The 23,245-nt window shown below is 49.7% G+C and overlaps 1 protein-coding gene across 1 annotated transcript in view; it reads right to left on the reverse strand.

Annotated features, from left to right (window-relative positions):
- Positions 1–23,245, reverse strand: part of DNAH9 (dynein axonemal heavy chain 9) — a 159,724-nt gene that overhangs the window by 58,589 nt on the left and 77,890 nt on the right. Inside the window, exons 50-55 of the mRNA XM_062506548.1 lie at positions 20,527–20,952; positions 16,812–16,931; positions 11,160–11,348; positions 9,285–9,520; positions 6,959–7,081; positions 4,497–4,701 (exon numbers count right to left, since the gene is read on the reverse strand). Of these exons, the coding sequence (XP_062362532.1) occupies positions 4,497–4,701; positions 6,959–7,081; positions 9,285–9,520; positions 11,160–11,348; positions 16,812–16,931; positions 20,527–20,952 (1,299 nt within the window). The remainder of the gene's footprint in view (positions 1–4,496; positions 4,702–6,958; positions 7,082–9,284; positions 9,521–11,159; positions 11,349–16,811; positions 16,932–20,526; positions 20,953–23,245) is intronic.

Below are 23,245 nucleotides of genomic sequence, written 5' to 3' on the forward strand. Positions count from 1 at the left end.
TGGCACGGGCAGATTTCTGAATGGAGAGCAAACCATTCCCATGTCTCTGAAGTGCCCTTTCCATCCTCTGCAGGCACTGTCCCACCTCCCTGTCCCCTGCAGAAACACCAGTCATGAACACTGTTCATGGTGGAAACAAAGGCTCTCTCCTGGCTTCTTTCTGAACTGCTCCTCCAGGACAGGCTTTCTCCCCAACATGTGACTGCCCTGTTCTCGTTTGCTCAGAGAGAACTCCTGGCTCTTGGGTTTATTGTGGCTTTGCACAATATGTCACTATCATGAGCACCTATTTTTAGAGTTCTCGCAGAAAATACCCTGTGGGAAAGCTCTGACTGGGATGCTGGACTAAGCCTGGTGAAGTCAGTTCTAACACCTGCTATGGAAAACACTGCTGGCTGACACTTGGTTCGAAGCCTCAGACTGTGTTAAGTGACACAAACCAAGAAATTCAAGGAACTTGCAGAGTGTTTTACAGCCTTGCAAAACCCAGCAACTCTAAAACAGCAAGTGTGGGGCATGTGGTGCTGAGACAAGTCTGCTGGCATGTGACAGACTCAGTGCCACAAGCCAAGGATCTAATGCTCCAAAGAGAGTTTTGGGAAAACATGTCCCCCTGTAGGGTCTGGAGGAGCCCAGGAAGGAGAAATGTGAAACCCTATGGCTCTCCCAGTCTTACCATGCAGAAGTGAGCCTGTAGGATTTGCTCTGTTGTTGTTTGTGCTGTTTCCAGCAGATTGAGGGATTCTCTCATTAACAACTCATCTTTCAATTTATGGGCTGAAATTCTGTGCACACCCTCATTCCATGTTAACAGCAGCTCTGCTGAGCAGGCACTGAAGTGTGTCTGCTTTGGTATTTCAGCAGGAAAGGGCTGTTTTAAAGGCCTTTTCTCTAGGCTTTTCACACAGGAACTTGCTCCTGGTGGTGGTGAATATTTCACAAGCCATGAACCAGAAAACTAATGTGGCTAATTTTATGCATTCCTGTCATTCAAGCATAGCATGCCTTGAAAAATGACATTTTGCAAGCTCTTCTTGCAGACCACGGGCTGTGAGCCCTGGAGATAATAATGAGGAGGGGGTGGATTTTTGTTCCAATTGCCTGTGATCCCCACACAAGTTCTGGGAGCACTCTCGGATGCCCAGACTGGGTGTCCCCAGCACCTGTGGGTGCTGCAGCTTCATCCTGCCATGGCTTGCAGCACAGCAAGGTCATCATTCCTTATTTCTGCAGTGCGGCTTGTTAGCTGATAAAGAAAAGTGCTGCTTCTGGGAAATAGGTTACTCCCAGAGTAACTTCCAAACCTTATTCCATTGAAAAAAAGTTCATCACAGCTCCAGGCCAGCTCTGCAGGATTCACTGCCAGAGCCTTCCAAGCTCAGCCACAGCAGCCACTTTTCCTTTTCCCTTCTGCTGGCTTTGTTTTGTTCTTTTAACATCCCAAACCAGAGGGGGGGGGGGGGGGAATTCCCCATGTTCTCATAGAATCCTAAAATTATTTGGATTGGGACTTTAATACCATTATGTTCCACCGTGCCATGGCAGGGACACCTTCCACTGTCCCAGGCTGCTCCAGCCCCAATGTCCAACCTGACCTTGGGCACTGCCAGGGATCCAGGGGCAGCCACAGCTGCTCTGGGCACCCTGTGCCAGGGCCTGCCCACCCTCCCAGGGAAGAATTTCTTCTCAATATCTGACTCTGCAGAACACCTGAGGAAAAACCTCAACTCTCCATGACAGCACAGGGAGTTCACACTTTACCTCTGAATCAGCACAGCAGGCCCCAGCTCATGGCTTATCCACAGCTTGGGACACAGGCACTAAAACATCCTTCCTAAGGCTGCTCCCAGAACTAAACACACAAGGAATTAGGGGCAAGTAGGAATTGAGACATTTCAGCCAAACACTGAAGTTAGGAGAAGGTGGGAGGTACCTGAAACCAGCCCTGAGGACACAACTGGACTGTGGCAGTGCCACCAGCACAGGGACCACAGTCATCCTCAGGGACTTGCAGAGAAAGCTAGTGAAAGGGTTTGCAGTGAGCTGGGAGAGAAGGTCCTACTTGCCTTGACCTAATGTGGTTTGTAAGGAGGGACAGAAAGACTGAGCTGGGAATCAATGAAGAAAAATATTTTGAAAGCAGACTGTGTTGAGGAAACATTTTTGTAACGAGCATTGGATTAATCCCAGCTGCTTGCTGAATTGGATTAGGTTATCAGCAACAAATGCTGGGTTCACATACAAGGTGTACTTAGAGCTCAGAACTTTTGTGCAGTGCTTTAGGAGTCATTTCCCTTGCCCTCATACCAGAGCTGTAAACCTTCTCTGGACACCAAATACCTGTCCCTTCAGTCCCAGGGTGGAGAGGAAGGACAAAAACACACCTGCACAGATGACCTGTTCTTTGAGGAATCCCAGATTACACTCTGGGCCTCCAAGGAGCTCCAGACCCAGCCCTTGGGTGCCTTGTGTTGCAATGCAGGATGTGACCATGGGTGTGTATTCTATCACTGGCTGTTAAAACCAGGTGGAGCAGTGTTCTTTATCTCTCCCACAAGCCATCCTTCCTCCAGGAGATATCTCCTGTTAATGGCCCCTTGAGTCCCACTGCATGGCTGATAAAATCACATCATCCCCTTGGGAGATGCTCCACCCAGGGGGAGGAGCCAAGCATTTCCTACCTAGATAAAATCTGAGATTTGGAACATCAGAGCAGCCTTTTCCCACTGGAGTCCAGAGGAAAACCAAACCCTTCTACATCATCACTGGAGCTTTGGAGGAAAATGCACCTTCTACAGGAGCACTGTGTCAACAGAACCACATCTGTCACTGCAGGAGGATGCAGCCACCATTAATGGGACTGCTGCCAACACCCTGACTGACTGATGGGGTATCAGCTTGGATTCTGACTGCAATGCTTTAGGTTTGTTTTTTCTGTAATACTGTATTTCTATTTTATTTTTTCCTAGAAAAGAACTGTTATTCCTATTCCCATATCTTTGCCTGAGAGTGCCTTAATTTCAAAATTATAATAATTTGGAGGTTTACATTTTCCATTTCAAGAAAGGCTCCTGCCTTTCTTAGGAGACACCTGGTCACAGGTGGCACTGCCAGCCCCTTGCTGTGCCCAAGGAGACACAGATCTGCTTTAAATACAGCTGGGAACAGAGTTTTATGTTCCCCATTCAGCAGAACATCTGGAGTTCCAGGCTGGTTTTCTCCACCCTGAGGCAGCAGGGCTGCAGCAGGATGGAACTGGGTGAGAAGGACAGGGTCTGGTGTTCTCTTACTGGAAAGAAATCATTCAATATTCTTCCCGGTAAGGAAAATGGGACATCCCATTTTCACATCCCACAGGAATTGTGCTGAGGGCACCGAGCAAGGCTTTGTGTCCCTTGTGGCAGCAGCAGAGCACCCCTGGCTCACACATTAATCAGCTCATTTTGTATTTTTGATGCCATCTTTTGGCTCATTAGCACATGAGTCTCCATGCTTCATTAAGGCTGCCCAGCTAAGGACCTTCAGAGCCTCATTAATTGAAAGATTCTTACAGAACTGGCCTGGCCTGACTGAACATGTGCAGTAAATTTATTCCCACTCTCAGAAAATATTTAGGATTATTCATATTTGTTACACCGTTAAAGGTATCATCAGAAGGGAGGATTTTCTTTCTAAAATTACCTTGAAATTAAAGCCATACTTATTAAGAGAGAGAGAAAATATTTAGGACTGATACAAAGTGGGAGGAAGTATCAGAAGAGAAAAATATAATTACCTGCCTCACAATATTTACAGAGAGAATCCTTTACCATAAATGCTGAAAATTAAATGAGATTAATCCTGCTTCAAAAACTAAATCAGTGAAGTCCAGAAAAAAACTGAGCTAATGAGAAACTCAGCTTTCAGTCACAAGAGCAGGAACATAAAGAGAATTTTTGGGAGAAAAACCTTGAAAATTAAGTACAAGGGTTCTCAAAATACCAAGAAAAGGGAAGGCTAAAGGAAAAAAAACCCCTCAATGTCTGTCATACAAGGGAAATAAGATGTTGTGAGTAGCTCAGTAACATCTGCAAGCTGGCATGTGAAATGTTTTTGTTAAAAATAAAATAAAATAAAAATTAAATATGATATGATGATTGCAGCACTTGCTCTCAGTGCAAACTCCCAGGTGCTGACCTTCAGCTCCTGCAGGTCCAGCCTCTCAGTGTAGACCAACAATATTATTAATAACAATATTAATAATAAAATAATCACAATAATAATTATAACCATTATAATTAAATTATAATTATAAGTATAGTAACAATGCTACTGATGATTTCTGCTTGCTCCCAGTGACAATTCCCAGGTGCTGATGTTCAGCTCCTCCAGTTCAAGCCTCTCAAGTGTAAACCAACAACAGTATTATTATTATTATGATTATTATGATTATTATTATTATTACAATGCTCCTGCTGATTTCTCCTCGCTCCCAGTGACAATTCTCAGGTGCTGACCTTCAGCTCCTCCAGGTCTGGCCTCTCCAGGTGCACCACGGCCGCCAGCAGCTGCTCCTCGAGGCCATGGCGGGTGACAGAGAAGTCAATGAGGGTGCACTGTGCCTGCAGCTCGGGCTGGAAGTGCGGGTTTGCCAGCTTGGTGTGCAAGATCAGACGGAAAGCAGGGTGCAAGGCACACTCCTTGTCCCCAATCTTGATGTATCTGGAATTTCAGCAAAAGGAGCATCAGGCAGGAGCTGACACCACAGGACAGTGGCAGCTCCAGCTACTTGGCACTCCTCACAGAAATTGTTGTTGAAGCAAAGTGTCTCATACTGGACACACTTAAATCACTTCTGATTTAAGGGAAACACCCTAAAGAGTCTCTCCTGAATTTTGGATCCTGTTTAAGGAGGCTCAAATTTTCCACAATGGCACCACCAGTCCAACCATGAACTCTCCTGGCTTTGGCAGAGGCTGAATTCTGCCTAAAGCTGGAGTAGCAGGGAGGAAAAGCCTCTCAGCCTCGAGCTTTTTTCACTGGTAAGAGCTAAAATTACCCAGAATGTTGGCTCTCACCAGGCTGGCTCTGGTTTGACACTTGAAGCCACACATGAAGAGTGGTGGCTGCTATTCCCAGGAGGTGGCATCAACCAGGAAAACCCAGCATCCTCTTGGTCTGCACTGCTGACATGCAGTCTAAAGCTCACAGAGACCCCAGGAAATTACAACATTCTCTGAACTCAAATTTAGCCCAGCCCAGAAATCCAACCATGCCCTGGGTTGCATCCAAAGCTGTGGACAGCAGGACCAGGGAGGGGATTCTGTATGTGGGGAGACCTCACGTGGAACAGGGCCCAGTTCTGGTGTCCCCAGCATAAGAAGGACAAGGAACTGTTGGAACAATTCCAGAGACCTGGAAGTTGATAAAGGGACTGGAGCAGCTCCCCTATGGAGCCAGGCTGGGAGAGCTGGGATTGCCCAGCCTGGAGAGGAGAAGGTTGTGGGGAGACCTCAGAGCTCCTTCCAGGGTCAGGAGGGGCTTCAGGGAAATGGGAGAGGGACCTGATCAGGAATTGAAGTGACAGGACAAGGGGGAGTGGGTTCAGAATGACAGAGAGTGGGTTTGGACAAGATGTGAGGAAGAAATCCTTCCCTGGCAGGGTGGGCAGGCCCTGGCACAGGGTGCCCAGAGCAGCTGTGGCTGCCCCTGGATCCCTGGCAGTGCCCAAGGCCAGGTTGGACATTGGGGCTGGGAGCAGCCTGGGACAGTGGAAGGTGTCCCTGCCATTGCAGGGGTGGCACTGGATGATTTTTAAAGTCCCTCCCAACCCAGCCCTTTTCTAATACTATATTAACAAAGCCCATGGGAACCAAAGAGAAACTAGAAATTTTTTCAGGGATGCACTGGGACTGCTGTGGGAGTAGTGATGTTCTCAAGGGAGTTTGACTTCACTCCCCAGTCCAACATCACTCACTGGGTGCCCTCTTGTCCCTCTCAATTGCTTCTGGAGCTGTGAATCCCCCAGTAACGACAGCTCACAGCAGAGATCCTGCCAGACCCCACAGCAGAACCATTCCTGCTCTGGGACTGGCAGCATCTGCCTGGGGGCTGAGCTTAGGGCATGGAAACATGGAACTCGGGGACTTCATGATTTATGACTTATTTTCCCTTTGTTAGCCAATACATGACTTCACAGGGAGTTTTGAGACCAGAGATGCACAAAGGAAGATGTCTGAGCATTCCACTGGAGGGGATTTGCCACCCTCCCTGCTGCAGCCCCCTCTCAACATCCTCCAAATATTTCAATCTGCAGGGACCAACCCTTCCCCTCCATCCTGCAGCCAAACCCGTGCTCAGTCACCCTTCTCAGGATGTCTTCCCTAGCAAACTTTGCAGACTTGCCTTGCCCACCAGTTTACAACACCCTGGGATGTTTCAGGCAAGCAAGGAAATAATCCTCAAAGAACTTAAGGGAAAAGAGCTCCCTGGCTGCCTCTCTTGGTGACCTCCTCTTGGCTGGAGGTGACCAGCAGCTGCCATGAGAACTTGACCTCATTAAGAAACACTTGATATCTTTGATGCTGAAACCTGTAGCTGCATTTCTAAACACTGTGCAGTGTTTGCTAAAATTCAAGGTTACTTTTACTTCACAACAGCAGCAGCAGCTATTTTGGTAATAATTTGGTGTTAGAACAGCCAATTACAGACCCCAAGGTCAGTGTACAATGGGAGAATTATAGTTCTCTCTTTTACATGAGGTTTGAATGGTGCTGTGAAATGAAATGAGAAATCCAGGTTGATTTCCAAGCCATCCTATGGCTGAATTACCTGTGATTGCCTGATTTAAAACACCCTCACTACTGAAGGCAGGATGTTAATGTTGCTGGATGTGAAGACCCACAGTCTGAGGGCAGGAACAGAGAGCACAACGCCCCCAGCCCCCATCCACATGTGTCCCCAAACCCCCCAAGCTCACCTGCCTTTCTTGATTGTTTCTCGCCCCAGTAACGGCCCCAGCACTGGATCCACAGATTCCTCCAGGTTCTCAATCAAAACCAGGTCTCCAGCAGCCAGGGCTTGTTCCAGTGTGTCCAGATACCTGTGGGAAACAGCACTGGTGCCTCCTGCAGCAGAGCAGGATGTGACACTGTCAGTGAGGAGGGGACACTCAGTGTCAGCGCCTGGTACAGAAAGAGGAAGATGCCCCAGAATGAAGAATGAGGCCCCAGACCTTCCAAGGACAAGAGTGACCACTGAGTCTGTCCCAGGCAGAGTCTGGGCAGCTGTGAGCAAAGCTGGCACAGCCTGGAGTTATTTTCAGCACATTGTTTCCTTCAGAGCCCACTGGTGCACTTCATCCTAAAGCAAGGATGAAGAGCAGCTTTCAGCTCTGTTTTGCCCAGGGTTTAGGGTCATGCTTAGGGCAACTTATTTCCTCACAAGGAAATGGAACCTTGTGCCCAGTGCCTAACTATGGAACAGGGATGTTCAGCTTTCGGATGTCTTGTACCAGGAAGGGCTGGGGAAATGCCTGGGCTGTGTCCTTCAGAGTTGCCCTGCACCTCCCTCAACTCCTCTGCCAAGAGGGGAGCAGGACCCTGGGCAGGAGGGGAGGATGCTCCAGGCACTTCTCCACCACCAGGGTTACACTGAATCACCTCCACTAACTCCACTGCTCAAAATCCCTACTCCTCATTTAAGCCAGAGAGTCTGGGAGCTCAAGAGGTGACAGAAGGATCTGGAACAAAAGTTCGGAGTGATTTTTAGGCCTGACCTTTAGAAGAATACACTGACCCAGTGTAACCCTCACCCCTGATGAGCAGTTTTTCTGAGCCCAGGGGTATTCTACACAAAGAAAGTGAGAGGGAATGACAGAGCTGTCCCCAGAGCTGCTCACACAGCCCTTCCTGAAGATGGGCCCTCTGTGTGGGTTTAGACCTCTTCCAGCAGTTGAAAGCCAAAAGCTCCATCTCCCAGTGGATGAAACATTCCCTGAATTACTAAAATGGAGCAGTGATGATGCTTTTAGTCCTCAGCTCTGAGGCATCACTAAATTCTAGCTGTTTAGCAAAACACTAAATTCTCCTCTTTAAAGCCCCTGCCAGCCCAGAGTAAGGCTGGGGAAGGGAAAAAGGGACATTGTATTGGCACAGCAGGGATGCTGCAGGGCCTGTTCCTCTGGTTCCATCCTGCAGGTTCAGATTTAGGTGCCTCTTCTGGGTTTCTTGCTGTTCCACAGAGAGCTTTGGGTAACTGTAAGGCATTGTGGCCACGGTGGCTGGGAAACAGAAATTTGCTGTTGTGAAAAATGACCTTTATTTTGATCCCACATGAGATCACATCCAGCAACTCTCTCTTGTTTTCTCTGAGGAAAGCAGAGGAGGCACCAGCAAAACAATCTGGGTAACCTCAGAGGAGGAAACATGGGCATCTCCAAATCTCTGGGAATTTGGAAGCACCAGGCCTGGATCACTCTTGCCTGTTGCACTATATGTGGGAAACAACCTCAGTGCTCCCATATCTCTGTAGGGATCCCATTTGGGGTGCTCCACCCTAGCTGGGGCTCCTCACGAGTGGTGAGTTCAAGGTGCCACAGCAGAAAACCAATCTGTCTGACTGGAGATGAGAGCCAGGAGTGGAAAGGCCTTCCCATGAAAGATTGATCCAGATGCATGCAGGAGTGCTGCAAATGTCCAGCTGGTGGGAGCAGCCTCAGCCCAGCTGGTCTGCAGGACACGGTGAGCTCTCCATACCCAAGCTCTCTCTTTCTCCAAGAGGTAGGAGACCTCCTGGTCATCCTCCTGGATGAAATTAAACCAGGACATGACACATACAAGCCCCATGGAGGATGCCACAGTTCTACACAGGCCTGTTGTCCAGAGAAGCTGTGGCTGCCCCTGGATCCCTGGAGATGTCCAAGGCCAGGTTGGACAGGGCTTGGAGCAATGTGGGATACTGGAAGGTGTCCTTGTCCATGGCAGGGGTGGAATGGGATGATCTTTAAGGTCCCTTCCAACCCAAGCCAGTCCAGGATTCTGTGATAGTCAAACTCAACCCCAGCTCACCGCTCACTCCATCACCAGTTTCAGAGGGGTTTCTATGGTAACTGATCCAAGCACTAAACAGACCCTCGATTCAACGAGAAATCTGTCATTTGGGTAATGAATAAGCAGGTAATGTGAGCACATACAGTGGCAGCTTTCCCTCAAAGTGGCTGGCTGAGGTGGAGCTGAGTGCCCACGGCTCACCGAACACCCCGGGCAGGCCCATCCCACGAGCACCAGGCGGAAGGACGGCTTTACCCCTTGTGCCCCGCTCGGATCACCCGCAGCCTCTCTCCATGGCTGGCTTTGATCCATCGGCTGCCCTGCAGCTGGGGGTCCACCACGAGGGGCCAGCGCTCGCAGCTGCCCAGGATGGCGGCGCTCTCGGTGGAGGCGCGGTCGGCCGGCAGGCCCTGGTTCTGCCACGCCGCCACGGCCGCCGCGTCCGCCAGCACCCACAGCGGGTCCAGCCTCGGGGTCACGGGGATCGGCACCTGCCAGGAACACACAAAGCTTTCCTGGTCATTCCAAGGAAAGCCGGTTTAATTAAAAGGTGGGAAGTTATGGTTATCTGCTGCAGCAGCAGTGTGGTCAGGAGGTTTGTGGGGAGGTTTTGCTGCTCTGCCCCTGTGCTCAGGTGAGAACCCACCTGCAGAGCTGCCCCAGCCCTGGGTCCAGCACAGGCAGGACCAGGAGCTGCTGGAGAGATCCAGGGGAGCCCATGGGGATGCTCCAGAGCTGGAGCCCCTCTGGAGCCAGGCTGGGAGAGCTGGGGGGTTCACCTGGAGAAGAGAAGGTTCCAGGGAGAGCTGAGAGCCCCTTCCAGGACCTGAAGAGACTCCAGGAGAGCTGGAGAGGGACTGGGGACAAGGGATGGGGGGACAAACACAGGGAATGGTTCCTACTGCCAGAGGGCAGGGAGGGATGGGGTACTGGGCAGGAATTGTTCCCTGGAAGGGTGGGCAGGCCCTGGCACAGGGTGCCCAGAGCAGCTGTGGCTGTCCCTGGATCTCTGGAAGGGGATGTTCAGTGTTCACAGCCAGGTTGGACGGGGTGTAGTGGAAGGTGTTCCTGCCCTGGCAAGGGGGCAGGAACAAGATGATTTTAAGACAAAAGCATTCCACGATTCTATGGTTTATCAATGGTTTCCCATTCCATGGGGTATTTGCAGTCTGCTTTTCCCAATTCTATTGTGAAAAAACACAACCTGTACAAATAATCCCAGGGGTTTTGCCCCCCACAGCCCAGCCTCACTGGCTGGGGTCACTGCCTGCCATGTTCAGCTCCCTGAGATAGCTTGGAGGAACAGAATCAACGCTGTCCTAAGGCTGCTGTTGTGTTACAAACCAGCACCAGCAGTTCCACAAACACTTCTCTGACAAGGGAGGCCATTTCTGGGTGTGACAACCAGAGTTACCTGTGCCAGGTGTCTGAGCAGAATGACCCTTTCATTTCCATTGGAATTACAGGCACTTCCTTGCCATTACTAAGCACAGTCACGTTATTTTTTTGAAGCTGTGTCTTAACTAAGTTTCTGGCTAGGTGTTAAGAAATGCAGAATGAAGTTTTCCTCTCTCAGCCTAAGGAACTGCTTGCTTTGGTCAGCCCTTTGATTTGGGCATCTCTGGGACCTTATTTAAAAGCTTGTTGGCACCATTTGTATGAGGAATCTGTTAAAATTAGTGAAATATTAAACAAGTTTCAAGCACAATGATCTCCATCTGGTCCTAACAGCAAGACATGGGTAAAACCAGCTGAGAGGCATGGCCAGCAGGATCAGAGTTTGTGTCCAGAATGTACAAAACACCTGGAGTTTTTCCAAGCCTACTTGAGAGCTGGCAGCAAGTTCTGCCTGCTCCAATTCCTCTCCATATTCCCTCCTCCTTTGTGGGCATGGACAAAACCGCAGAGCTGGGCTGTGTGTTTGGGATTTTCCTGTCTACATGGAGGAACTTCATCAAACAAGGACACCACATTTTCCCCAGGGAGGAGTAAATGGCCACGTCCTGATCCTCACTCCAGCTCAGCAAGGACACAGTGATGTCCCTCACTTGAGAGATCCCCTGTGGGCACCAGGATTTATAGCCACATTAACCCTACAAACAATGGCTTCTCAGAAGAATCAGGACTTACTTCTAGCTGGTGCAAATAGGGCCTCCAGATGCCATCCAGGAGGTCCTGGCGGTATTTCCTGGTGAAGTAGCCAAGGTAGGACACGAAGGCTGTGCTCAGCAAGACGTCTCCACACAAGGTGCTCTGCTGCTCTTTGAAGTTCTTCACAGCCTCAGCCCATCTCACATTTTCAGAGGCAAGTCCCCCAACCTGCAAATTCCCAAGTCAAACTGATCATTCATACTATCATGGAATGGTTTGGGTTGGAAGGAATCTTAAAGTTCATCTCACTCCACCCCTGCCATGGCAGGGACACCTTCCACTGTCCCAGGCTGCTCCCAGCCCCAGTGTCCAGCCTGGCCTTGGGCACTGCCAGGGATCCAGGGGCAGCCACAGCTGCTCTGGGCACCCTGTGCCAGGGCCTGCCCACCCTGCCAGGGAAGTATGACAGAAGTATTTAAGCCCATCAGCTGTTAATTGCCTTAACACCACAGATTCCCACCTCATTGCCCCCTGTCCCACACAGAGCACTCCTCTCCAGAGCCACAGCCTTTTGCATTTCACACAATTTATTATCACACCAGGTATGTGGAATTTTGATCACAGTTTCCTTCAGAGTCTGTCAAAAAAATGCTTTCTCCTACCTATTTTTTCATCAGCATCCAGACAGTGCAGCTGGGGCTCTGAAGAGAGTTCAGTGTCTCCTTATAAAATAAATTTTTACATGCACAGATCACTTATTTGACCATCGGTACTTTTTGGGGTACAATTGGATATAGGAATGGAATGCAGCCTTCTGCTTACAAGCCAGAAAAAACCCAACCCAGTTTTGAGCCGACCTCGTGGACCTGAGATGGAGAATGCCAGACCTTAGGGTGAGATTCCCAATTGCAGTCTCCTGCTGCCAAAGAGAAACCTCTCTTGATGTACAGCTCTGGGCACACCCACAGTGGGCACAGCTCCCCTCTGCTCACAGGTTCTGTCACCAGGGCCAACCAGCACCTTTTATTTTTCTTCCTCAATCCACTGTCCACATGAACTTAGGGCTGTTTCTCCCTATTCTCATTTTTACTGAAAAAAACCTCTATATCCTTCTCTTCTGCAATTCCAACTACAGAAGCTGACACGACACTGTCCCTTCCCCCAGGCCCCTGTTCAGTGTTAAATAGGCCCAGCTCTGACACTAATTGCTGTGACTAGCCTTAGGAACACCTCCAATAGCTCATTCCCCTAAACTGGGCTATGTTGCCTTCTTAAACTGCTCTGCAGACACAGATCCCCAGCATGGGAAGGCAACACCTTCAGGGCCTCACTGAATTTCACTGCCACACCTTCCAACCTGACCAAGCCCTGTTTCCAGCAGAATCCCAGTTGCCTCCTGAGGGCCAGAGCCACCTTCACATTCCCAACATGACCTCGCTGCTGTTTCCACAGCGTTGGTGTCCTGCAGACACTCCAGGCCAAACAGCTCTCCTTCCACCCTCATGTACCTCCATCCCCCTGATAAACAGCCAGGATCTCCTAAGCCAAGAGGTTCTTGGGCTCCCTCTGAACCCCCACCACAGGCCCAGCTCTGCAGGGCACACCCTCCTGCAGCTGGCAGCAGCCCTTGTCCTGGGAATGCTGCACACACAGGCATGGCTCTGGACACAGCTTCCAGCTTCCCTCAGCTGCACACTTCAGGACCTTCTGACCCACAGCCTATATCCCTGTGCTCAACAGCCACTGAGGGTTTTTGACTTCATCACCAAGCCTAAGCTGCTGTGGATATCTGCCCAACTTTTGGCACCTATAGCACCCCATGGGCAGGAGATCCACAGAGCAGCTGAGCTTTCTGTACAAAAGTACATCCTTTGATGTGCTGCCTGAACTTTTCAATTGTTGAAACATTTGTCCAGTGCAAAACCAGGGAACAATCCTGCTGGCACCAGCTTCTCTGCACCACTCAGGATTCCAAGCCCTCAGTACCCCTCTGCCATCTTCTTTTCAGGTTGAAGAGCTTCAGCCTCTTCAGTAATTCCTCACACAGAAGCAGCCTTTTGATTTTCCTTGCAATCTTTATCTGCACTGAGTGATGCAATCTTTATTATCCGGCTTCTGTTATTGCTGCCGTCTCTGCGCCATTTCCCATTCTCCTCCAGCCTTTGAGGTGCAGCAGAGGGGGCGGTGGTAATGCTGCACATTCAAGATTTATTTAGAAGGTATTCATAGAGCAAGATGGGGATTTTTCCGTTTTGTTCTCCCTTCTTTTCCTAATAAACTCTCATATCCGGTTTCAGATGGACTTTGGGTTTCATGAGGACTTTTTGCTTCTGGGAGCACAGAGCTCAGAGCACTCTTAACTCCATCCTTTCATCCCTGAGTGATAACAATCAGCTCAGCATCACTTACAGGGCACATGAAGTAAAACCTCATTTCTCCAATGTACTTTACATTACATTTATCTGTCTGGTGTTTCATCCCTCCATCACTTGGGATCGTTTTTACAATTCTTTATAGACAGTTGACATCATCACTGCGGAGCCGTGCGACCTCCTACACACCAGCTCATTTATGATTCATGGAATCACAGAAGCACAGACTGCTTTGGGTGGGAAGAGACCTTAAAGGTCATCCAGTGCCACCCCCTGCCATGACAGAGACACCCCCCACCACCCCAAGCTGCTCCAAGCCCTATCCAACCCGGCCTTGGGCACTTCCAGAGATCCAGGGGCAGCCACAGCTTCTCTGGGCAGTTTATTCTCATGAGCACAAGAACTAACAGACGAAACACCTCTGATGGCCTTTCTGCCCTGCCAAAACTGCCCCTTTGGATCAGGTAAAACTGCCTCTGTGAAGTTTGACTCCTCCCAGGAGCAGAAAGAGAAGCCTCAGATTTTCTTTGTCCCACCTGACCTCAGAACTGCCCCTAAATCTGCCCCAGCTGATTACTGTGCACAGGCATGAGCCACCACCCTCCTCAGAGAGCTGCAGAGGCTCCCCAGTGCCTCTTTCTGGCCCCAGACCATGCTGATGTCCCTTTAGCATTGCTAGAAAGATACTCATGGTAGGATTAGGACCTCAGCTGCCTTTCCTAGGGCTGGACTATGTGTAGGGCAAAACCTGACCCAATACATCCCAGCCTCCCTGGCTGCTGCATTGGGCTCTTGGTTTAGAGGGGAACAATCTGTTCTCTACCCATAGGTACAGGTCTGCATCTCGCAGAAGATCATCACTGAACTTCATCCTATTCCTGTGATTGCCATACCTAGACTATCAAGTTATTTCACTTCCAGCTGCCTCTTCATGTGGGGGAATTCCCAGTTTTATGTTCTCAGTCCTAGAAGTTTGTCTTTTCATGAAAAGTCATATTCTTTACAGTGAATGAAGGCTGGAAATCATCAAGGATCAGGCTCTGCCCTGCTCCTCCTCTGTTCTGGACATCTGCTGGAGTCCAGCTGGAGCTGGACAGGCCCTGGTCTCAGCCCATGTATCTCATCTCATGTCTTGAAAAAGAAGCAGAGCACTGCTTTTAAGGTATTGGTCACTTTTAAGGATCATACATAAATTATCCTTAATCTCAACTCCACTTACAGGGCAGAGTCCAGTTTTCCTTTGTAGATTTTATAGATAAAGCATCCACAGGTCTTCCCTCCAGTGTCCCTGAGGTTAACTCCCATATTAATCCCCCAACCCCTCTAAGACCAAGAAGTCTTTATTGATCTGATTTTCCTGGTACTCAGAGATGCTTCCATACTCCTAACTAATTTTTTCAGTTTACTTTTTATCTCCTTACATCCTGGAGGTCTTTTCTTCCCCTGTGCTTGGATCACACATTACTGCCACTTTTAATACATTTAAGACATCCCAGGTGTCTCCCACCTCAGATCCTAGAAGTCATTGGAATCCTTTTTTATTTAGCAAGAGGCAAATTAAAAGCTACTCATTGGATTACCTGTGGCTTTATTGATAATGGCAGGGAGTGAACAACCATTCCTCACCCACCTTCTGGACACCAGTCATGATGTTAGAGGCTTCTGTCACATCCATTCCCTCTATGCCTTTTCCAAAATGAAGAGTCCTAATCCATTCCCTCTCTTCTCATATGGAAGTGATTACATACTCTGTTGCAGCTTTCCTAGGCTGCCCATAGCCTGCTTAGACAGGGTGACCACATGTGGGATGTAGGCACTGACAGACCCAATACAATGATGTTTAACTTCTGTTTCTTGAGGTTTTTTCCTCCCAATTAGTAATACTCAATTTGTCTTTTTTCCTCCTGTCAAGTGCCACGCTGCTGTTCCTGAGAACTCTCTGCAACAACTCCAAGAGCTCTTCTGTGAGTGATAATAGTGCAATTAGGCCCTATCCATGTAACTGCATGATTACAGTTTGTTTTCCCTGCACACGCTATTTAGCATTTGTCATCACTGAATTTCCTCCTCTGCATTAGCACACACCCACTCACAAACACCACTCATCAGCCAGCTTCCCTTTCTGGTGCACAGATCCTGTCCCTTGGATCCTGGAGCATCTTCTTTGGGCCACCTGAAGTTCATGAGATGCCAGTGTGGCACTGTGAGAGCTGGGCTTGCCTCAATCCCCCAGGTCCATTTGTCAATCCAAAACATCGCTCTCCATTTTCAGTTACATTCTTTATACAACCTCAGACGTGATTGTTTCAACATCTGGGAACTCATTTCTACCCACAGCCACACCAGTGACACATCTTGACTGTCAAATGAGCTGCACAGCAGTGAGGGATGTCAGGTCCTATTCCTAGATCAAAGCCAGGAGGCCACAGGAGACGGGGTGCAGTGCACAGCAGGAGCTGGGATGCAAGGAGTTCCTTGCCTACACTGCAGAAATGATGAATTGCTGACAATATAAAATCACAGAATTGTTGAGACTGGGGGCTGTTCCCACATCATGGGTGGGGAAGAGATGTAACCAGCATGGCCTGAAATGTGGTGGCATAAAATCACAGAACCATGGAATGGATGGGGTTGGAAAGGACTTAAAGCTCATCCAGTGCTACTCCTGCCATGTAGTGACACCTTCCACTGTCCCAGGTTGCTCCCAGCCTCAGTGTCCGACCTGAGCTGGGACACTTCCAGGGATCCAGGGGCAGTCACAGCTGCTCTGGGCACCCTGTGCCAGGGCCTGCCCACCCTCACTGGGAGCAATTCCTTCCATATATCCAAACTAAATTTTCTCTCCTTCAGTCTGAATCCATTCTCCCTTGTCCTATCACTACAGTTCCTGATGCAAAGTCCCTCCCCAGTTCCTTGGAGGCCACTCTCTAAATACCTTTGTATTCTGGCTTGGAGGAGACTGAGGCTTTTAGAGAGGTTTTCACTCTAATTCTTGTCGTTTCAGAACCTGCAAAGCTATGGCTATGTTCCCACCTTTGGTTTTATAATACCACTTTTGACTCCCATCATTTTGGCCCATCAGCACCTGCTCACACATTTAGACCCCAAGAAGGAGGTGAGAGTTGTGGTGGCAGCAAAGCCAGAGTTGCCCTGACACACGGGAACAACCACTGTAAAAGCATTTTCATTGCTGAAACTTGCTGCAGTACAGGAAACTTTTCTAAAAACATGAGAGGATGGAACATGCTGCGTACACAGGGCTCAGCCCAGCCCTGGTCCCTCCCCTGGAGCCACCAGAGCTGCCCCTGCTGGCACTCACCAGGCGGTTGGCGAGGGCGATGGTGCAGGCTGTGGCTTCAGCTTCCTGCTGACACTTGAGTTTGTCTGAGGTGGCCTGCTCAAACCTGGCTGTCAGCTTGCCCAGGTTCTCATTGAGGCGCTGCAGGGGAAAAACAGGAGGAAGTCAGGTTTTAACAACTCAGGAAGGCTGTGGAGCTGTTGGAGAGGTCCAAAATGCAAAAGAGAGAGTTGGACCCCTCTGCTCTGGAGACTGAGAGAGCTGGAGGTGTGCAGCCTGGAGAAGGCTCCAAGGTTACCTCAGAGCCCCTTCAAGAGCCTGAAGGGGGTCCAGGAGAGCTGGAGAGGGACTTGGAACAAGGGATGGAAGATCAGGACACAGGGAATGGCTTCAGACTGACACAGGGCAGGGATGGATGGGATATTGGGAAGGAATTCCTGGCTATGAGGGTGGGCAGGCCCTGGCACAGGGTGCCCAGAGCAGCTGTGGCTGCCCCTGGATCCCTGGCAGTGTCCAAGGCCAGGTTGGACACTGGGGTTTGGGGCAGCCTGGGACAGTGGAAGGTGTCCCTGCCATGGCAGGGGTGGCACTGGATGGGCTGTGTGATCTCCTCCAGCCCAAACCATTCTGGGATCCTGTGATCCTGAGGTAAACCCTTGTCCAGAGCTGGCCAAGCTCCAACCCAACTCATCCACTCAGGGCTGGCAGCAGGAGCCAGGGCTGGGCTGGGCTTTGCCACTGCTTGGAACTCACACCCTCGGCACAGGCAGAGGTGAAGGACACACAAAACGAATTCATTTGTGGCTTCTGGCTGAGCCCTGATGACGAGTGCTCTGGCTGAAGAACGAGCAGGCAGCTGAGGAGCCCAAATCTGGTATTTCCTGATGCTACAGCCCATGGTCTCCAACCAGTCCTTGTGGCTCTGCTGATTCTCCAAGTTGTGCTCAAATCCCCAGGGAGCTCCTGGAGTTGTGCCTGAGCCATTTCCAAACCATGTCCTCACACTGTTTCCAGCAAGGAATATAACAAGTGAATTAAATAGTTCTGCTCTGAGAGCTGCCCAGGAGTGTGCCAGGAGCCCCCGGTGAGGTGGGGCCGTGTCCCATGCAGGTCATGGGCTGGGAAGAGCAGGAAGAGGCCAAAGCACCTGCAGAAAAAACTGGAGAGCCCTTTGCTAGGGCAGAGCTGTTCACACTCAGATCTAAACCAAACCAACAGCTCCCACAAGCACTTGGAGCATTTCACGACTGATAAGAGAAGTAATAATTGATTTTATCTGCACCCAGTGCTGACTGCTTAAGGCTAAACTGCTTGTAAATCACTTTAACATTGAGCTACACACTGGAAACAAACCCAAAAATGAAACAGGATTATATTAGAGATCTCTGCAGCTCTCCTGGATACTGGCAAACACAAAGCAGCCTGTCCTTGACCTGCCTTGGGACAGTAACACAGAAAGTTTCTGTCCCTGTGTGTATGTGGATCTATGAGCCTACAGAGGCTCATATATACCATATTCCACTATAAAAGCATGATCTGATAATTGAATTCCTATAGAATATATGCACATATCAGGCCTGCAGGGCTCTACAAGGGGCTCACAAATACAGCTGTGTGCAGCTGTGGACACACCTTTCACTCCTACCTCTGCCAGCCCAAGGTGCAGAGCATTCAATTCCCAGGAAGGCAAAGAAGACAAAGTCCTTAATGCTTTGGACAATCAGAATTTTCTAATTCATTAATAAAGATGAGTATGAGGCAGCTTGGGGCCCAGCTGTGAGCAGGTATGAATCAGCACACAGCAGTGAAGCTATCTAAGATACCCCAGATAAGTGAAGATATACCTTCACATCCATCCCACACTACCCTCCATCATTCCCCATCCACAGAGAGGAGAAGGCTCCTAAACCAGGCAGTTTTGTAAGAGCATGCCAGAGGAGCACCAGTAATCTCCCCAAAGATTGCAATTTTCTTTAACAAAATCCCACTCCTTTCAAAAGAAGGAAAAAAAAAAAAAAGAAAAAAAAAAAGGCCAGGCATAAAAAGCTTTGGAAAAGAGTAGCATAAAGGGATGAAAAAAGTTCCCCAGCACTGTATGGCACATCTGAGGTAGGAGATTTAGACACCAAAGCCCTCTAAATCCATCCCTGCTTCAGGTGCCTCCTTTCATCTGCAGCAGGAAGGGGTGATCTGAGAGTTCAGCACTGTTTTCTCATATTTTTAGTTAAAAAGTGTAGTAAGCATTTTAAGAATGATTAAGTCCTTGAAAATCTCAAGAGTGATGTGCTTTCTAACAGGGTGAGATGCTGGTGGAAGGGGTCAGGGGAGCAAAGGGACCTCATTCACTGGGACCCTGCCCCAGCCATGGAGGGGATCCCACTCCCAAAGACAGGTCCCAAAACATCCTAAACCAGGCAGGTTCTGCTTCCCACACCCTGCTCTTAGCACGTATCATGCTGGAAGAGAGCAGGGAGAGAAGCAGGATAAAGCAGGATGTGTTTTCACATAGAGATAATTTTCTGAAGGAAAATGATAAAGGCCTCACTCTACACTCTGTGGAAATGCACTTTTAATCATGCTGTAATTTCTTCTATTCAGGGCTTTTTTTTTTTAGGTTTTTTTCCTTTTTTTAAGTAGCAAAATTCAAATAACATCCAAGATGTGCTGCCAGGGAGCTGTGCCGTGACAAATGAGGCTCCTACAAGAGCAGTTGTCATCCTGCAAAGCCAGGGACTGAGTGTGCAGCCAGCCCAGCTCTGTGCTCCCAGCACTGAATCAGCCTCCAGCCCCTGTCCCCTGCCCTGTGCAGCACGCTGGGAACACACTGGATTGAGATAATGAGTTTTCTGAGGACCCAGGAGAAGAGGTAAATTACATTTTTAAAAATTAGGTGGAAATAATAAGGATTTATATTTAGCCTTCCTCTTTAGGTGCAAGTAAGGTAGGAAAAGAACCCAGGAAATTTAAAAAGCAGCAATATTCTATCATAGAATCGCAGAATAGTTTGGGTTGCAAGGGATCTTAAAGATTAGCCTTTTCCAACCCCTGCCAAGGCCAGGGACACCTTCTACCATCCCAGGCTGCTCCAGCCCCAGTGTCCAACCTGGCCTGGGACACTGCCAGGGATCCAGGGACAGCCACAGCTGCTCTGGGCACCCTGTGCCAGGGCCTGCCCACCCTGCCAGGGAACAATTCCTGCGCAATATCTCATCCATCCCTGCCTTCTGGCAGTGGGAAGCCATTCCCTGTGTCCTGTTCCCCCATCCCTTGTCCCCAGTCCCTCTCCAGCTCTCTTGAAGTCCCTTCAGGTCTTGGAAGGGACTCTGAGCTCTTCCTGAATCCTTCTCTTCTCCAGGTGAACATCCCAGCTCTCCCAGCCTGGCTCCAGCCCTTGGAGCATCTCCATGCGCTCCCCTGGATCTCTCCAGCAGCTCCAGCTCCTTCCTGTGCTGGCCCAGGGCTGGGGCAGCTCTGCAGGTGGGGTCTCACCTGAGCACAGGGGCACAGGGGCAGAATCCCCCTCCCCTCCCTGCTGCCCACCCTGGAGGCTCAGCCCAGCACAGGGCTGGATTTTGGGGCTGCTAGTGCAACAGGAGGGAGAGAAATCCCTGCAAGCCCCAAACCTTTGGATTGCCACCCCCTCCTTAAAACACAAGCACTGAGCAGCAGCTCTGCCCAAAGGAGAGGATTCCCCCAGGCAGGGACAAGCAGGATGGGTCCCCCCAAGGGCACTCACAGAAATTTTGGCCTTGACAGTGGCCAGCTTGTCCTGGGCTGCTGCCAGCTCAGCGTTGGCCCTGTCCAGAGCCTGCCTCTTTGGCTGCACCTCGCAGAACACGCGGTGAAAGCGCGCGATGTTCAGCACCCACGAGCACAGCCCGGCCGCCGCCGAGGACTTGGTGGCCACAAACTCGGGGTTGAACTGGGGGTCTTGCAAATAGGGCTGGAGGGCTTTGAGGCAGTTTTCATGGATGTTCTCCTTGTTGAACTTGATCAAGGAATCCAGGAAGCCGTCTACCCTTGCCATGGCCACTTTGGCTGCTTTCCAGCTCCTGTCCTTGGGGATCCTCCCTCCCGGGGCCGTCAGCACCATCACGGCCGCGGTGACGTTGCTGACAGCAGAAGGAGGTGACCCAAAGGACCTCAGCTCCGTCAGATTGGTCTGAAAAGGGGAAAACAAGGTTGTTAGATAAAAATGAATGGGCTTTCTTTTCACTCTGCCACTAATAGAGTCAGGCGCCCAGGCTATCAATCTGATAAATTGGGCTCCTCTCAGCCCCAGCAGTGCTGCCTTTAGATCACTGCTGTGCAGGTTTGCAGCACACGTGCTTCATTCCCTGCTCCTGACATCCCACCTGGGACCACCATAGCACACTGCTCCTCCCCAAGCTCCTGAGGGAGCAGGAGGTTTCATGGCCTCTCAGAAGACTGGGACAAAGAAGAATGAAACCTAGAGAAATAACATTCAGGCCCTCTAGAAAACCTTCAGAGCTTCCCTTCATGCTCCCTCCTACCCAGGCTGAGATGTCAATGCCAAAGTCATCCTGTGATTCCCACACCCCGCAGCCCTCATAGTTCAGGGAACACAGCTGCTGAGAAAGCCCAGGCACCCTCACAGGGCAAGCAGCCAAACTGCACTGGAGGAGCCAAAGGGGCATTTTTGTGTCTAAATCCTGATTTCCCAAGTCTTCAAACTTGCTACCACACCTGGCTTTACACTATATTATTTTGCAAGTGCTCTTGGGTTCTACCACAACCCATATGCCATTCATCATTGTCCATATAGCAATTACCTTAATTATCATCCATATATATGTAATTATCTCATATATGTATAGATTTATTTCTCCATAACATTTTAAATAGCTTCTCACTTTGTCTCAGTCACTCTCACTGCCACCAGCCCCTGCAAAAGGCATTATAGCAGGGGACAGAGGGGCTGCAGCAGGTCCCACCCACACAGCCAAAGCCAGGCTAAGCCAGCCCACAGTCAATTCTTGACTCACATGGAAGAAAAAAAAAAAAAAAAAAGAAAAGAAAGTTTAAACAGTCAGGAACACAGAGAGAATTAACCCCGGCAAGGCTGAGCAGGGCCAGATCTCTTGAGAGCCGTGTGGCTACAGAGGCACCAAGAGGGATTATTTAAAACATCAGGATGATCCTCCCAGCACAAACACAGGTGCAGAAACCAAGGTGGGTTTGAGGTGCAGCTGATGAGGAGGAAACAGCCTGGACATGTCCCAGTGGCCATGGCCGCTCTTCTTTTGCTCTGGCAGGTGACACCATCACAGAAATGTCCACGTATCCACATCCTCACCAATACAGATTTATTATTGGATTCTACTCAACAGCTTTTCTCACTGTGTTCCTTGTTAATGTTGCATATAACCCTGCAGCCCAAGGAAGATGGTTGAGATAATTGGGCAGAAACTGTACAGACACACATAAACATTGCTGATTATTCATGTCAGTGAGCAGGTTGGGCTCTCTGATACATCTCCAGCCAGAAGGTAAAGGAGACCATGGCTTCCAGTGCTCTGCTACTGCTGCTTTACAGTTCTCTGGAGAAAATCCCAGCATTTCCCCCATCTTTGCCTAATGAGAGATTCCACAGCTCCAGCACAAACCTGGAACTAACGAAGACAGAAACATTTTCCTTTTGCACAGTCCCTTCCCTCCCACGAAGGAAATCCAGAGCACAGGTGTCTGCAGCAAAGCTACCTCCTTCCCAAAAGCAAATCCAACAGAATCCCCATCCTGGATGGCTCCAAGGTGCTTTCCTGTCCCCCAGCAGGGCTAGGATTGAGCCATGGTTAGGCCTTGCTGTGACTGGAGGTTTTCCAGCTGTGGTTCTCCAGCTGTGTGCAGTGGGAGGCTGCTGTCCCAGGACACTGAATGAACTGCAGAACAAAACAAACTGCAGGTCCATCTCTCAGGCACATCTCAGAACCCCAGAATTAACCAGGTTGGAAAAGACCTTTGAGATCATCAAGTCCAACCTCTGACCTAACACTTCCTCATCAACTAAACCATGGCACTGAGTGCTACATCAAACTGGAACCCCTGGAGCACCCCTGAAGGACAAACCTTCTGAGCCACAAAAAGTCCTCCCAAAACCAATTTCCTGCAATCAAAGCAATACTTATCTCATGATAACATTCTCCCAGTGGCATCTTCCTTTGGACCAGCTTTGTCTGCTCCTCGCCGTGGCAATGAGTGGAGGGGAACATGGTGCAGCCTCATGGGTGCTCCGAGTTCCATCAGGAACCCCAGAATTACAGAATTAACCAGGCTGGAAAAGACCTTTGAGATCATCAAGTCCAACCGGTGACTAGACACCAACTTGCCAACTAAACAGTGGCACTGAGTGCCACATCCAACGTTTTCTTAAACACTTTAGCACCAGCAGGGAGGAAACTGGAGGAGGGACAACACAATGCCCAGAACTTGGGCCA

Source organism: Cinclus cinclus, chromosome 20, assembly GCF_963662255.1.
Source record: "Cinclus cinclus chromosome 20, bCinCin1.1, whole genome shotgun sequence".
Taxonomy (NCBI): Eukaryota; Metazoa; Chordata; class Aves; order Passeriformes; family Cinclidae; genus Cinclus; species Cinclus cinclus.